The 17,771-nt window shown below is 39.7% G+C and overlaps 1 protein-coding gene across 4 annotated transcripts in view; it reads left to right on the top strand.

The window, feature by feature from the left end:
- Positions 1-17,771, top strand: part of CCNY (cyclin Y) — a 93,120-nt gene that overhangs the window by 36,841 nt on the left and 38,508 nt on the right. The window contains exons 2-4 of one of the 4 annotated variants that reach the window (XM_054390062.1): positions 10,090-10,164; positions 14,652-14,660; positions 15,798-15,832. In XM_054390062.1, coding sequence (XP_054246037.1) covers positions 10,090-10,164; positions 14,652-14,660; positions 15,798-15,832 — 119 coding nt within the window. Of the gene's footprint in view, positions 1-10,089; positions 10,165-13,902; positions 13,915-14,651; positions 14,661-15,797; positions 15,833-17,771 lie in introns of all 4 variants that reach the window. The other 3 variants (XM_054390061.1, XM_054390060.1, XM_054390063.1) reach the window with 3 other exon arrangements.

Raw genomic sequence — 17,771 nt, 5'->3', positions numbered from 1 at the left:
TTGCATTCATATATTACCTATTAGCTGTTTGATAAATACTTGAGCTTTAGGTCACACAACTCTGTAGAGAATCAAAAGGATAAAGAAAAGATCCTCAAAGGATGCTGTTTTCACTGGTATTTTTTCAAGTTGTTTCTGTAAAGGAACGAGGAAGGGAAGCTCCTCCTGCTCTGCCGGGATAGAGAGAGTGCTTCTTGGAACTTGAGTCATTAGCACAAAGTTACTTTTTTCCAGATGAAGAGTTCAGCTACAGCTCAAGCTCCTGTGCCCTGATTTGCAGAACATAACACAACGCATCCTTGAGGTCGTTCTGTTTGTGTGTGATAGCAGTATGCATGTTTTGAGGGGCAGTGAAACACGTGCCTCTGGGTGCAAAGCTGCAGATCTTCAGTCTGAGATTCAAGTTCATAAGGTCAGCTCAGCAGTGAAATGATGATTATGCTGCTGACTTTGTATTGATCTGTGTCCTCAAGTACAATTGCTTCACTTTGCAGTAGGTTAACCCAGCACTTCTGCTGACCGCTGCTATGACTCAGTGATAAATAATTCTCTGCCAGCTGCTAACCTCTGGGTGAAATTTGTGGCAAGGGTGGCTGGGATCATGGCCAGCTTTATGTGATGGTTTGATGCCTCTTTTGGTGGAGAGCATGTTTGGAAATGACAAGGAAAATACTTCGGTGTGACAACAGCTGGTATCACTTGTTTAGGTCTGCAATGGTACTGTTTGTATCTGTAAAAGAGTTTCTATGCATCATGCGGAATGATTATCATAATGAGTGGTAAATAAATCACGGTGTATTGTTTCTTCTGATATATTTATGGAAAGAAAAGTATTAAAAAAACTTTTTTTTTTTTTAAGTCTTTCACAGCTGTTTGTGTTTTCTCTAGCTTTGGAGGCAAAGTAAATTAATTTTCAAGTGGTGTATGTGTTAAATAAAAATGTGTTAGGGAAAAAACATTGGTGGTGCTCAGTATCACTGGGGCATTAGAGGAATGCAGGAATATCAGTTTAAGGGTAATAGGACAGTGGCTTTGTTCCTTTTGTTGCTACAAGCATCCTAATTAGGGCATGATTGACATTAACAAAAGCAGGCAGTATTTACAGTGTTAATAAAATCCACTGGAAACAGGTGGTGACACTGTCCAGATGGTGACATTCTCCCACCTTACACAGCAATGCACTTGGAATGGAGAGACACCAGCTTCTGATGTGATCACATCTGGAGTGCATCAGCTGGCTCTGTGGCATTGAATGGAGAAGGGTTATTAAGAGAGAAGGTGGAACCTGGAAACTTGAGTACTGTGTTCTCCAGTGCCAAAAAGTGGTGTTTAGTGACAAAATGGAAAGGTTGGCCACGAGAAAACGAACAATGATGGGAGGTGCACAGCAAAGTGCTGAAGTGCAAAGCATGATGCTCTTTTTAAAATGTGCACTAGAGTTCTTCCCTCCATCTTGCATTGAAGGCAACCAAGATCACAAATGATGACTGGGGATAAAAAAAGGCTTGTGGGAATAATGCCCTCATCATGTTATAGGTATTTCTTAGAATATTCAGAGCAGACTATGCTTCTGGAAAAATGGTGACAGGCCTTGCCCCACCTTTGCATTCCAAGGGCAGAATTGAAATGCTCTGTGCATTTCCTTGCCTTTTAGGTGAGAATCTTTAGAACATCTTTGCTTGGCTTCAGCTTTGTTTCCCTGTGTTCATCTGGATGGGCTGAGGCAGGTGGTTGGTTGCATACCTGAGACCTCTGAGGGAGGCTGCTGTGTCTGCTGAACCCTGTTCTGGTTCCCTCAATCTGCTGGGCTTAAAACCATTTCCTACTCAGTGCCAAGGATTCAGAAGCATTGTGAGCTCTTGGTGTGTTGGACTTGCAGGGCTCCACTTTCTATCCCAATATAGTTTTTTTTCTTTTTGTTCTGAAAGTCTGGTTATACTTTCAGTATAATGAAAATGGTGTTTTAGAAATAATTTGTATCTGTGAAAACCAGTAACGTGATGGGGAATGTTGTCCCTCTGGAGTCAGTTTGTCTGTATCCATGCCTGCTTCATATCCCTGCATGTCCTGCACATGAACAAGTTTTGGTTTCAGGTGAGAGTCTTGGTCTAGATTCTGTTGAAGGCTTCATAAAAAAAGAATGTAATTCTCTTTAAAACATTGGCAGGATGGTTTATGGGCGGACAACTTTCAACTGAATATTCAACAGTGTCCCCTTGTGCTGTAGCATGTCCTGAGCATGCTGGCAGGAAGGAAGGGAGGCAGGCTCACACACGTGCTTGTCATCACTTACTGATTTGAACAGGAAAATGAAAAATCTTAAAGATACCAGATTTGAGAAGTTGCTTCTCTTTGCTGGTCTTAGATTTCCATTCACATATGTGAAGGAAAAGTGATATCCTTCATGTCAAGATACTTTGACATAAGAAAGTGGCTTTTAGAGTGGACAGTGTTCTACATTCCCTTGTTGTGTTTTATTTATACTTCAAGTGTTTTACAGTACTGTAGTGCAGAATCATGCTTTATGTTATACTCGAGAGCCAGGGAAGCAGTACTTCAGTATGATGTAAATAGATGCATGCACAGCCATATATTTTGTGTTAAGCACTTTTTGCAGTGGATAATTCTGTTTAAGGGTGGGGATGCTCCTGAATTAACAATAACACAGAACTGGTGGTCTCTAAATCCATACTGAAGTCTTCATTGAATGTGGAGAAATTATATTTTCCTCTACTTTTCTGAGCAGGGAAGGGAGACTCATATTTGTTTTGGTTTTCTGCTGTCTTATTTATCAATAGGACTACTAAGCTTTGTTTTAGTTACAGTTAAAGCAAAAACTAATAAATGCAGTATTAGAATATATGAAAGACATTCATGAGATGAATTTGAGATGGAAAAGATTTATTAATTGATATATTTTCTGTTCTAAATGTAAGGAGATATTACGGAAGAGACTTACACATCACATAATGTGAGATGATTTCACTTGCTCTTGAGATGTTGAGATCTCCTCTTGAGAGGAGATGCTCTCCTCTGGTTACCGAGGAGAGATTACTGTGAAAGCAATGCTAAGCCTGAAAAATGATACAAAAATAAAACCCCTGGATATGAACCTTGCTCAGTCTTGTTCTCTGCAAAGTTATATATGTCATTTTCCTTCTAGAAGAGAAAATAAATACAGCTGTGTCCATGAGAACTGCTCTGTGTTGCAACTTGGCTGACTGGTCAGAACTAAACTACAGAAACAAGCATTATTTGCCACAGAGGGCTCCTTATATTGATGAACTATCTCTGTGTCTCCCTCGAAGTCCAAGAGCAGAGCAGAGCCTGGAACAGAGTCACCATGTAATTAGAACTTGCTGAGAAATGTCATGCCTGTTGTTTGCTTGGAATGGTACACAGAGAATACCATAGCTCCAGGGTAGCAAAGATCACATCCAAGTTTTTCCAGAGACCTAGCCAAACCTGAAGGAGTTCACCCCTCCAGCCAACTGCCTCTTGAAAGCCTTCCAATTTCCAACCTTCTTTTCATAATCTCTGTTGAAGCATACTGGAACATCATCAGTAACATTCATTCTTCCAAGAATACTGCAGGCAGTAACACAGCTGAGAGACACTCTCCTTTGGGGTAGGTCAGCTGCTGCTTACACCAGCCATGAAGTACCATGAAAAGGTACAGATAAATCTTATGGTCTGATGCTGATAAAGCTTCATGCTGTGATTGTGTCGTGTTTGAGTGGCAGGAGCTGAAACTTCTAGTATCAGATCTGGGACAGAATCATAGAACCATGGAATTGGTTTGGTAGGCAAAGCCCTTCAAGGTCATTGAGTTCAACTGTTACCCAGCTCTACCAAGTCGGTGCTTAAACCACGTCCCACAACACCACATCTCTCAGTCCTTTAAACACCTTCAGGGATGAGGATTCAACCACCACCCTGAGGAGCCTGTTGCAGTTTTTGAGAATCCTTCCAGTGAAGAGGTTTCATCTAATATCCAAGGAATTTTTTTCTAAAATTACAGTTTGAATTGTACAGACTTGTGGTTCAGCTTCACTTTAGAGTTCCCACTGGGCAATATTTGTTTGTCTAGTGACATATTCTTAAATCTGTTTACTTTCTCTCTCATTAACTACACTGATACAGTTTTAAGAATCAAGATGCAGTTTTCCTCTTTCAGTGTATGTACAGATAGAGAACTGTGAAGTATTGAAAACGTTCAAGTTTGCTTCAACAAAATTCAGAGTACCCCAATGCAAGCAGGATATCAAACTATTGGAGCAGGTCCAGAGGGGGCCTTGAAGATAATCAGAGGCCTGGACACATATCTTGGAAGCTTTATTGTAAAAGCAGATGCAGCTATTGTTATTACCAAGTGAAACCAGCCTGTAAAATGCAGTCTTATTTTGTTTTGGAGACGCTAATCTACACAAGTCTTGAACGGAAACTTTACTACTAGGTTTAGTCATATGGTTTTCCAAATGTAAGGTTGTGTTGTGGCTTCTTTGCATAAATTATGGTGATTTAAAGTCTAAGAAAATGGATAATAATAGTGAGAGAGTGCTTCCTTCAGTCTTCTTTCTTTGCTCATCAGTCTTATCTTTGGTTTCTTGCTTCATTTGACTATGGAAAGATGAGGAAGCTTCTCTTAGCTGAGGTATCCATTTAACTCTTACCAGCTCCTCGGGGAATGATAGTAACGTCATGTTTAAGGGAATATTGTCATTACATTCAGATGTCATTGCTGGTAGTAGAGGAGAGCAGCCCACCAGAGTAAAAGTGAGACTTTTGAAGTTTATTTCAGCAGTTTTTCTTAGGTTCAGCACTGGGGGAAACTCATCTCCTGGTCTGCTCCTGGAAAGTATTTTTTCTGTTTCTTTCCCACAGATGCCACCAGCTCTTTTCTATCAGCTGGTAACTTGGGTGCTGGAGCAACAATTTGGGTCTTTCTACCAGCTGGAGAAATAACATCTTATGTCCTGCTGGGAAGTGAGACACAGCCATGCTGTTCCCCACACACATCAGGGCACACTGAAAGCTTTGCCCTTCGTGTCTGTCTGAAAGCTTTTCCCTTCCTTCAGGTCAATTGTGCTTCCCTTTCCTTCTGCTCTTGTGGCAATTGTTTTCTCTTCCCTTTCAGCACACTGCTTAGAACCCTGTAGGGCTTAAACATGGCTCGTTGCTTGCATTCTTCTCATTTCTTGATAAGCACCTTTGTGATGTTTTTGTTGTTTTCCACCCACCAGGCCATACCAGGCAGTTGCTCTGTAATGTCAGGTTGTGGGTGGGAGAAAAGATGGCAAAGAAGTTAAGGAATTTATGTAGCGCCTGGTCAGCTGCAGGTTTCTCTGTGGCATGCCCTGGATAGGCATGAAGTCTCTTTGAATAACTAATACAATCCAAAAATCTTCTGGGCCAAATAAATGTGGATTGATTTAATTTTGAAGCATACAATAGGTCATTAAACTAATATGTGACACTCTCTCTTTCCTTAATGGTAGCAGTGGTCGTGCAGTGGCAGTGAGAGCTTGTGGTCCCAGGGTGAAGGGAAGGAAGGACAGTAATTTCACCAGATTATGTCAGACCAACTGTTTCACTCAGTTTAGATTGTAGTCCATTCTTGAATCTGCATCAGAGCTTTAGCAGTGCAAATTTACAGAAGTTTCATTGTTCAAAAGGAAGGAAACAACATATTTTTCTGATAGAATAAACACATTTTCAGACCTGCTGCCTGTGCTGCATCCCACGTACACTGTTACAAAAGCAGTGACTGTGTTGGGTTTTCCTGTTTGTGTCATGTCAGATGCTTTGATACATGTTGCTCAGAATTCAGTTGCTGCAGCACCCATCCTTCATCCTCTTGTGGTGCCTTTCTCTATTCTCAATAGATTCATGAGTTAAAGAAATTATTCTTGTTAAAATTTCGTCTTGTCCTTTCCTGGTTTTATCTTGCATGATGTATTCTAACCACAAGTCTGCAAATGTAGCTTGTTCTGAAGTACTACAGCAGAGTTTGGTGCAGTTTTAGAAAGTATACAAATGTGCTACTGGGATTTGCTGAGGGTCTGTGTTTAATAATTTAAATATTCCTATTTCTAAAGATTTTATAGAGCTTAGGCTAGAAGCCCATGGGGATCGTTTGATCTGACCTGCATATGAGTCATAAGGCAGTAACTTGCATGTAGTTGTTCTTAAATTGAGCCTAAATACTTGTGCTGGACTAAAGCCTAAAGATGTTTGTCTGAAGGAATCTTCTAGAAAAGGGAAAGCATGAAAATAACTTGAGTACATATTCCTTCAGTGCAGACCTTTAGTGCTTAATTATCCTCCCTTTTTTCATTCAAGTTCATAATTACAATCTTTCTGCTTTCATTTTCCACTGTTTTTGTTATGCTGCCTGCCAGATTAGAGGGAGCTTTTAATACTTGTTTTTTCTCCCCCTGTGAAGGTATATGTGAAGTACAGACGTCTCCTGGTCTCCCTTTTTCATCAGCTAAACAGTTTGAACTCAGACTCTCATTAGAAGTCCTTCAGTCATTCTTGCAGCTCTCTTCTACACTCATCTGCAATTTCTTCTTACCCTTTTCAGAAGTGCTGACTGGCTGTATTCAGTATTTTTAGTCTCAGTAATGCTTTTTGAAGTCTCGTTTTGAGATTTACAATCTTGCCTGGGTTTTAGCCTATGTCTGAAACTTGAAGTATTTTACACTTTTCTTCTTTTTATCACGATATTTGAAGGCAGCTACTGCAGCTTTAGACATGACATCTCTTGCAGTGTGTAAGGTGAAGATCATTGTGGTCTTCTCATAGTTGTCTTAAACTTCAGCACAGTTACATACCAAATTAAGGTACATGCAAAATCCACTCTCTCTTTTTTTTTTTTTTTTTTTATCTTCCCCCCTTGGAGAGAGTGTGAATTTATTTCAATGTGATAAATCAGAATGCTCCTTAAAATAATTGTTAATTTTGGCATGCTACTAAGCAAGGAAAAGAATGCAATCTTAAGTATATTTGCATGCATTTGTAACTGTGGACTTGCCCCTCATCTTTGGTGGTGAGATATTTGTGTATCATTCCATCTCTTCATTCTGTAAAACAGTTTCTATTGACAAATTGGTAAGAATTTGTTGTCCAAAAGGCATTTGTTTGCAATTGGGACAACAAATTAAGACATCTTAGGTCAACCAGAGACTGAAATTTTCCTTACATATTGTGAAACTTCATACATTCTGATGTTCCTGTGTGCCAGCAGTGGTGGCATGGACTGATGTGGTCTGCAGGTGGTCTGTGAGATGCTCTGATTTAACACTTTTTTTCTGGAGGAGCTGGGAGTGATCAAGTTGCAGAGAGACACTAAATGGGGCTTTCTCTGCCTTCAAGCCCATGAGACCTGTGCTGTTCCTCAGACGGAGGTGGGGAGCCAGCCTCTCTTAGCAGCACTTTGTACAGGGTAACCACCCTTGTACAGGGTAACCTGTGCTGGCAGGCTTTCTGCTCCCCACAGTCAAGTTCTCCTCCTGATTTTTGTGCAGGCAGTTTGAGAAAGACAGATGGGTGTGTTTGATGTACAGGATATCCAGGATGGGAGAGAAGAAATGTGTAGAGAAGATGCATGGTGCTTTGTGGGGTTCAGTGGTGGGAAGGAGCTACAGCCACTGCCTGGCAGTGAGTAGCTGCACCTACCAAGATGTTTCAGAAATCCCTGGCCTGACCTCCTCAGCTGCTGAGACTGGATTTTGTTGGCCTTCTTTCAGCTCCTGTCAGAACAGTAACAGTTTATCCGAGGGTCAGTGATTTTTAGTAGGTCATTCTTTTTTCAGAAAGACTTCAAGTCCTCTGTTGGTGTACTGCTTCTGGATGACAGCCTTTTATAACACAGCAGCCTTAAAGAGTTGCAAGTTGACTGCAAGATACAGCAGCTTCTTTTTAGCCCTGCAAGCAGGCTGTAAAGCTGTACTGGGTTGTTACTGCTTCCTGAGCAGATGATTTTCTAAGCCTGAAGGAAAGGAATGCTTGTCTGTTTAGGGGGAGTGTTTTATAAGCTGAGGTCAGTTTCATGTTGCTGGTCCTGTTTTGTTGTTTGAACTTATATCGCTGTACTTTAAATGATGGATTAAAAAATTATTTGTAGTGGTTTTAAAACAAAAAAAGACAATTTTTTGTTTCTGGTGATGTATTGTGCTGTTTAATAGAAGATGAAGATGATGATGAAAGACAATGCATTTTGCCATTTTAAAATGCTGAATGCTCTTTACTTCATGAATTGCATCTTGAATTCAGCCTAATGGAAAAACTATCCTGAAAGGGAAACCAGCCTTTTCCAGCATTGTCTAGCTCATTAGATGGCTTTCTGTGTTTTTGTTTTGTTTTCTTCTCTATGTCTAAATAGACCACTGAAAGTAACAGTCCTTCAAGTCAGAACTCCTAGTAGTAAGATGGCATTCAGAGTCACAGGTCACATTAGGTTGAAAGTGACCCTCAAAGGTCATCTTGTCCAGCCCCCCCTGCAGTCATCAGGAACACCACCAACTAGATCAAGTCTGATCTTGTGCCTCAACCACATCCCTGGGCAACATGTTCCAGTATTTTACCACTCTCCTTGTAAAGAACTTCTTCCATATGTCCAACCTAATTCCTAGAATCTTCTCCAAACTTGGCTGAAAACTTTGGTTTCTGGGAGAATCAAAATTACTTTCCCATGAAATTCCTAGATTTCTTTTCCTCTGTGGCTTTGGTAATAATTCTAAGCCCCTTTCCACCTAAGGAATGGTGTTTCTGGGTTCTTCCTTGTAAGAAGGAAGATCATTTTATTCCAGAAGTGATGTCTCTGTAGCAGCAGTGTATCCGGTTGCTCATCTCGTGGGCTGCAGGATGCAGGGAGTTGAAATGGAAAACTAGAAAGCATAAAGGGGAAAAATGCCAAGAGAAAGTACGTTTGTAAGGAGGTGGTTAGGAGGAAAAAGCAGGGAAGTGGAAGACCAAGTAAATTAGAAAATAAAAGGGAAAGGGAGAAGAGCACATAGTGTAGGATGGTGAAGGAACAGGGGAAGCTGTAGACAGGAGAACTTGACCACTGGGTAAAAAGATCTTGTTTTGGTTTTCTAAGGCATGAGGCTTGTGTCCAGTTCTGCGGAGCTTTCACAGAGATGAAAGGGGAGTGAGAGAAATGTAGAAAGCTTGGGATAATCACAGAAGATAAACATATCAGTGCTCATATGTAGTCTGCATCAGATGCAAGAGAATGCGTATCTAGAGATCAAGAGAGCATAAGAGAACCAAGGTTAAAGTAGCCACACTGGCAGAGCAGGAAAATGATAAAAAATGATGTGCTATTTTTAGTAGCAGGCTTTCGAGTGGATGCAGGCATGAAAGAGTTTTGACAAATTGGTAGTGAAGTGGAATTTGGGAACAAGTAAATTCGATGGATTTTAACCTTGATAGGGAAAATAACGTTTGTAGAATTTTGTATGAGCTCTGATAGGCTTGAATCTTTAACCTAGTGCGAGTGCTTTTAGGGCTGGTTTGGGGGTTGATTTTTAAGAAGCTGTGACAGCAGGGATCATGTTCATCTGCGAAGCAGCAGGAAAGTTCCAAGTTTTTGTAATCTTGACCATGTAAAATGCTCTGGCCTAGACTTGACTTGTTTACATTCAGCTGCAATAAGTACTTTTTTTAATCACATCTAATCCTGGAAACTCATCTATCTACAGAGGGTTGCATAGTTGTTTTATAATACTTAATTCTTCTCTAACTACATATAACAAGCTGTGTTCCTGTGCTTAGCAGTGGCTTTGGGGCATGGTGGGATGAAACTGACGGTAAATGGATTTAATTCCTGACTGTGTGTACAAACTTTTTAAGATGCTTTATCTGTTTTAATCCAAAGCAGCCCTTAGAACCGAAGCCTAATCCCAAAGCTGTGTTGATGCAAATGATTTGCATGCCAAAAAGAGCCACTCGTGTGAAGAAGGATTTTGTTTTCCAATAACTCCTTAAGTATGTAAACTTGGTCTTACTAAAAAGAATGAGAAAATCTGTATGTGCCATTGGATAATCCTAAATGTTTTTGTGCTATTCTTTCTGTCTTGCCAGATTTGAACATGGAATTCAACCCATCAGATCATCCACGGGCCAGTACGATATTTCTCAGTAAATCACAAACAGATGGTAGGTTACTGAATTTATTACAGTATTTGCTATTACAGTTATCTCTAAATCCTTTATTAGGGTTTAATTGATAATTCCTCTTACAAAAAAAAAAAAAAGAGAGGTTTTTATAGGCATCATGTTAGTGTTAAAAGAAGTCATGTCTTTAGTTCATTATTTCGTCAGGCCAGTAGTGGAAGGGCACATTTGAGTTAAATGTAATTATATTTTAAAAATACTTTCCCTAAATCCAAATTTTTTTTTGTGTAACTGTTGGGTGTTTTTTAAACTCTGAATGTTAGGCTCCACTTCTGGGAAATGTGTGGGGAGTATTTTCTTGAGAAAATGTCAGTTTTCATTAGCTAAGAGGATGGTCCAGACTTCTCTCTGACATAGCTGATGCTGTAAATGAGCTCAGTACTGGATTTCAATAACAAAACAACTCCATCCCACAGAAACATTCTCTCTTCCTCACTCATTATGGATTTTGTGTAATCATGTATTTGAATTTTACTTTTTTTCTAATTCATAGACAAAATGATCCCTCTGGAGTTCGATCTGTTTAGCAAGCCTCTTGATAGAGTTAGTAGAATAAAAGCCATTTATTCTGGCTTTTTCATTCCCTGGTGGACATCTGTGACATGTTGGTTTAGAAGTAGATGAATAATCAATGCAAACCACATTATTTTCTCCCAAGACTTTCAAAGCAGTTCCTACATTGTAATACTGACTCTTCAATATCAATTCTTTGTCCGTCCTTCTGCTGCCTATAAATGCTGATTTGATTTACATAGTAAGCTGCACTGTCAAACACATTGCTTAAAAAAAAAATAAAAATGCAGTTTTCACTTACTGTGTATCTTCTGCTAATGTTTGAACAAAGAGGATTTACATTTAGGCCCTGATTGAAGAGTTACATAATTATGTAAGTACATCTTTTGCCTTTCAGATCGTCCTTCTGAATTCAGCACTTGTTCTGTCAATACCTTATTAGGTGCTTTTGGATGTGATTTACCATTCTAATCTGATTTAGTAGTCTGTAAAATGAATATGATAGTATTTTCGTAGTACACTGTATTATGAAGATTGATGTCTATTTTGTAGTGTTCTTACAGTGGTTTGAGACTGTATAATCCCATATGGATGCTATGTGTTTCTTGTTACAGCTTGTGGAAAGAACAGACAAAACAAATCCCAAATCCAACAGCTGAAGTGTTTACTAGGCCTGATGATTATTCTGACTTGTAGTAACAGTGGTTAATTTATTGCATTATGGAATTAACTGTTAGCATTTTTTTTTAAATGACAGTTTGCACCCATTCTAGAGTCGATCTATGAATCTTTATTCTAGTTTAAGTAATATGAAGAACTTATTTTGGAATGAGAAAATGAATTTAGTGGAACAATATAGAAATGTTACGAAGAACAGTGTAAGATCAGTTCAGCCATCCTTGATCATGGTGGAAAAAGTCCAAAGACTATTTTGCTTGTATGTTTAAAAAAAAACCAAACCTGCATACATTTGTCTACTGATGTATTGCCAAAAAAACCATTCAGTCCTGGTGGGAAAACTCACAGTAGTGAGTGTTTTACCTGTACTTAGGGCCCATTGTGGAACCAAGTGAGCTGTAGAAGTTACCACACTATTCAAGGATGTTGCCTAACACCAAAATGCAATAAAATGCTTGTTAAGGGAAAAATACCAGGGTTTTTTTATGGTCTGCAGGCAGCCTGCTGTGGAGTCTAGGGGACATCCAAGACTTCTTAAGACAATGTAGAAGGGAAGAGCTGAGCTGGCAGTGTTGAAAAGATCTAATATGGACATGTAACTACTTTTCCCCATTACTCGTATAGTGTTGGGCTGGCAAATCTTCATGTTGCTTGCAAGTGAAAATATTTTTTGTAGACAGACCTGCAGACACTTAAAAGACATGTATTGGAGAGTTGAGTGGCATCAGGACTCAAGGTTTCACCCAGGATCTGCCTGTGACTTGAATGTGTTTCAGGCTTCTATAATGGGAAATGGCCAAGTCCATCACTATGGGCTAGAGTGACTTGGTGATGTTACCTTTGGGCAGTTCCACATTGGGCTTTCTATTAGCCCTGTACTCTTTCAGTCTCACTGGTAATCCTGTCATACTGTCCTGGCAGAGGAGCTGTGCTAGAGCTGCTTGTGACCACCCCAAATATGTTGAGACAGAATGTGACATCTCTGGATATTACGTGATCTGAATTGTTACCTGAAGCTTGGATGCTATGCTAAGCATCTGAATCTGTCCTGTCCCTCTTAGTTGGTAGTCTGAATGCATCCTTAATTATTTGAGAGTTCTGTGAATCTTCAGAAAAGTTGAAGACACAATAAATATTAATTCAATTCATAGGTAAAGTGGCTTTTCTAAATGTTTCTAACTCTTTGTGGGAAGTTTCTAGGTGTTGAGTCTTACATGAGTAGCTGTCCCTGCCCAGGTAGCTGTCCCTGCCCAGGTAGCTAGTAAAGAATGTCATCTTTCATGTTGTTAACTGCTGTAAGTGCAAATTCTCCCTTGTTCACTAAGTTTGGCCTCTAAAGCAGGATGATATAGATGACTGAAAAGCCATACATTGTTTAGTGTGTGGTTGTAGTTAAGCCAGGGTTTCCAAACCTTAGCACTCTAATAATGTAACTTCCTTTTTTTGTAAGAGGGCAACAGTTGCCTTTGTGGTGCTGATGGTCTTTCCTCTAAGCAGGTTACAGCTGTCCACCCCTTCTAACTGACATAAGGCTATACACATTGCTGAATTTTGTAGTATCAGTGCAACATTGGGCTTCAGTTAAAGAGGATTTAGAAGCTGTATTTATATAGTGGATAGAAGAGAAGTAACCCGCACATACTCTTTAATGTTAACTAGGACCAGCCTCCTGACTTGGATAAACCAGAAATTATTTCCAAGCTCCCACAGTACAAGACATGTTGTTGATGTAATCCTTAAGGATTTGTCTTTGATCCTATGTGGGTAACATTAAGATGATTCTGTAGAAGTTGCACAAAGAAAGTTTATTTTGTAGCTCAGTGAAAATGCATGCATACATAAACACACAGGTGTATGTGTATGTATGTATTTCCTCACTCCCTTTTATTTCAGGAGAACACGTTTTCCTACTATTGCAAAAGTTCAACAATAGCAGCTAAAGGTGCCTGCAAAAGTAGGAACAGGTCATTAACCTTGAAATGAGGAAAATGTAGACAATTTGGCAGCATCTCATTTTCCACTTGGAAGAGTTCCATTCCAACTTTCATGTTTTAAAACGTTAGGAAGAAAGTAGAAGTTTAATTGTTTAAACTGGCCCTAAATCTGCTCAGCTTCATTTCATCAAATTCTCATGCTTGAAAGCCAAAAGCCTGGAATTGCAGTTAGGAGCTTATGCTACAACATGACAGTTAATGATAGCTCTGTAGTCTGGTCTGTGCTGTGTGAGCAGTGCAAAGTATCTTTAAACTGGCTGAAGCCAAGTGATTTTAGCTTGACAGAAGAGGTCTTTTGCTCTGTGCAATAATTGTCTTGTTTAAAGATAGGGCTGTGATCACATAAAAGAGCAGTTGTGACCAAGTGGATTTCTGCTCTGCCTGATTCCCCATTGGCATACCTTCTGGAAAGAGTTGAGCCTTGGCACTTTGGCAGGACAGGCCAGAAGCTCAAAAGCATAACTGACTGCTTGTAGTCCTTCACTGCAGAATCCAAGCTAACTGCATTTCTGTTATATGAGAAAATAGGAGAAAGGAGGTCAGTGTGGTGCTTAGAAGAACACACAGCATGAGCAGTGCTTGAGCAGGAAGAAGGGAGGTGTGTGTGTAAATACATTAATATATTCTGGAGACTGGAAATAGCAACCGGGAATGAGCTATGAGTGATCTTCTTGCTTTGGTAAATAGATGACTGTGCTTTCGTGGGGAACTGAATAATGGATACAAGGGAAACTACAGAAAAGAAAAAGTAAGGTGGGAAAAGGAGATTATTAAAATGGAATTTGAAGTGTATTTTCAGGCTGTCTTCATGAGATTTTGTCTATAAGAACTTTGTATGTGGTAAAACTGTGATTAAGACGCTATTAAACACTTAACCTGTGAAGTTTTGAACACAGTTAATAGGTTTTTAATTTTCAGTTGTGTACTCTGTTAGGTTTACATGCAGCTTATCAGAATTGTTTGCTGCCTGTCCATTGTAATATGCAATACTAGACAAATCCTTTGGCTGTTCATAGAAGTGAGTATCTACCAACATTTTGTTGTTTCCTATTTGGTTACTTACATCCCTTGCTGGTGATAAGTGCAGTGTGTGGTACTTAAGTATAGTGCAGTCTTTTAGCAGGATTTCAAGCAGTTTAACTATTTACTAGATAACCAGAATTTGCCTGCTGTTCCTATTTAATTCTGTTTCTTGTACAATGTCCATAATTGTGGATCTGAGCATGTACTAAGTGACATGGCTAACATCTGTCATGTGTGATTCTCCTTTCTGCTCCCTGGGAGGAAAATTATGTAAGGAATTTTTAAAGTTTTTCATATTTTCATTTTATGTCTGCATTGAACACAATTGCTTCACAGTATTCGCACATACAGCCTTGGTTATGTGAGATTGCTTGCTTGTTAGAAAAAAAGAAAATCACTAAGTTATGGCTTCTCATCCAACAGGGAATGGAGAGGCTTTCCCACCATTATCAACATGCTTATTTTGCTGAGTGCATTGGGTTGCATAGCTTTCAAATCATGGTGCACCAAAGTGCATTTAATCACCTACAGCATGAAACTGTTCTTATTTTAATCCTGCAGTTTGATTTATGTGTTAGTTGCCTGCAGACTTGTATCCTAAATGCTGTGGTATTTTCACTGGAACAGAGCTCCACAGGCTCTCTATGGGGCGAGTTAATTGGGAAAGTGCTTTTAAAAAATGGAGTACATTTAATCAGCTGTATTAAGCGTTTGCCTGACAAGAGTCTCTACATCTCTCTCACGTTGTTGCTGTTCATTTTCTGAATATTTTGGCCAGTTGTGGCTTTGACTTGCAACCCTTGCTTGTGGTGACTGGTTGGTGCTCACCGAAGTAACATATTTTCATTGTTATATCCCACGTGAGTAACAGTTTCAGGCTTGCACCTGATCGTTATAGAAGGCTGTTGTGTAATGCATATGGTTTCAAGGCTGCTCTGTGGGAGTTAGTGCACAGTAATGATGAGAATTTGCTAACTCTGCAGTGTAGCTATTTAGGTGCTTTCATACCTGCCAGGTAGTGTAGGCCACTTTGCAGCAAGGTACCTTGCACGAAGGCACTGGTGGCTCAGGAGTACCCCCACAGAGAAGTGGTGAAAGACAGCAAATCCACTGCTAACTTGGACTGTAGCTTACTGCATATTAGCTTTCCCAAGAGGATGAATGCCTGGTGAAGTATCCAAAGGAATGAGTCTTTAATCCATCATCACACCAGTGAGCCCAAATGCTTTTATGCATACACATATATGTTCCTTCTGTGTTTGTTATATATAAATATACTTGGTTAGTGCAAAAGCAATTCTAATGTTGCACGTAGCCTCCTGTTCATTTTATTATAAATGGTGTATAAGAAGCTTAATCAGGAAAAATAGTCATGTAATATTTCTATCATATTTTGTGTTTTTGCAGTGAGAGAAAAACGCAAGAGTCTCTATATAAACCACGTAAGTGAAAATGCCTCGCTATGTAGCTTTCTCCTTGTTGTCTGTATTATACAGTAAATAAGTTATTACACGTGATTTCTGTTATTGGTGAGAGGGTGCTGATGCTTCAAGTGGCTGTTCTGCATCAGGATCCAGAAGTATAGACCTGGGCTATTGAGTTAGTGGAATGGATCTGTTGGTTTGAAGACAGTGTCACGCTCACAACCAGTCTATGTAGGTAACTGGTACCTGGGACAAAGAGCTGCACACGTCTGTACGATTTTTGAAATGATTGCCAAACCTCTCAAAACTTTAAATTACATTTGTGTGTAAGTTTGCTTTGGCAGAGAGCAGCAGCATTTGATATTTACACAGAAGTTCTGAAGTGCCTGACCAATGTTGATGCAATGCAAATGTGGATTGACGTGTGGTACATGCTGAGTATGAAGAGCTGAGTATTGAGATGCTTGTGTGTTCTGGGCAGTTTTCAGTTCAGTTCTGTTTGGATCTAATTCTTGGTGAAGCTAAGAACAAATCCTTTGTAGTCTGCCAGCCTCTTTGCCCCACTTGGTATTGTTTGTACTACTGAAGTACCTGGAACCAGTGCTGTTAAGCATTGTGCTGAAATATCTGGAGTCGTGCCTAAGTAAAATTCAGGAGGGAAAGAACTAATTGTCTCCCAGATGATATTTACCTTTAAGGTAAGATGGGAAGAAATTCTCCAAGTTTTATCTGGAAATACAGACTGTCATTTTGTGATTCATTAAGCTGGTACCAGATGCTTGAAGAAACAAATGTGGTTTACAGCCTCTGCATCTTTTTGCTGGGGCAAATGTTTGTACAGCTCCAGTTAAACTGGATTGGAGCATGAATGAAGGAAGATTCAGTATAGCTAAAAGCTAAAATGGATCTGCTCCTAAACATGATTCACTTCAGGGCTTGCACCTGCAGAAAGGAGGTGAGGAAAGGCAGGAATGAGCTGCCAAAGTGGGATGAGAAGGCAGGACTGCTTCATTTGTTGGCAGAACTGGTTTGTGCTGAGTGTTTCTGAAAGTACTGCCTGGCTTCGAAAGCAAGCTGAGCTTTTCAGTTTCCCAAGAGTTAAGATTTTGAGAAGTCATGAGATACTGTGAGGCTTACAAAAGCCATAAGGTAGGCCCCACCTGGTGAGCAGATATTTTCAGTGCTTCTCACCCTGTATTCCCCTGTAAGACCTTTCATTTGTTCAGAGTGCATGTGAGGGTGATTTGCAGTGCAGTTGTGTTTTTGTGAAATTACTTGTAAAGCTGATGCACTGAGTTCCTGTAAACTCAATGTGTGCTCAGGAACTTCCAGCATGCCTTTTACCATCAAAATGGAGGGTTCAGTGCAAAAACAAAAGAATATTTAGACACTGCAAAGCAAGGTATTAAGTGTGTTTCTGTGACATGGATGAAATGCTCACGTGTGCATTAGTCAGACTGCCAGAGGATTCCTCTGGCAGATTGGACAAAGATGACTTTCACAAATGCTGCTGCTGGAAGCAGCTCTCATAAATCTTGCTGTAAAAGGTTTTGGGGCAGTGCTGGACTTGTTGCAGAAAGAAGGGTGATCATACCACTGAGGAGTTTCGTTAGGAGCTTAATGTAGCGGTTTATAGAGCTGATACTCTAAGCATTAGACCACTTCCTCATTTCTCTCTCTAATTTTTTATTCTTCTTCTCTTTTTTTTCTCAAGTATCATTCAAAGCAATGGCTAAGGTTGCAGCAATGTAAAATTCTTTCAGAAGTCTGGTTTACTGCTACCTTAAGTCTGACTTTATTGTCCTTAAAAAGTACTTTTTCTGAATTACAAACCTAAAAGTTTATGAAGCCAAAGTCCTTACCATGGCTTTCTCTGTGTCCTGACAAGTCAGTTATTAGCCAGCACTCAGAAGATAAGTTGTATTCTCAAATGTGGCTTGTGATACTTGAGTTGTTC

The sequence above is a fragment of the Indicator indicator genome, chromosome 20 (assembly GCF_027791375.1).
Source record: "Indicator indicator isolate 239-I01 chromosome 20, UM_Iind_1.1, whole genome shotgun sequence".
Lineage (NCBI taxonomy): Eukaryota > Metazoa > Chordata > Aves > Piciformes > Indicatoridae > Indicator > Indicator indicator.
This window is presented reverse-complemented; position numbering and strand designations above follow the sequence as displayed.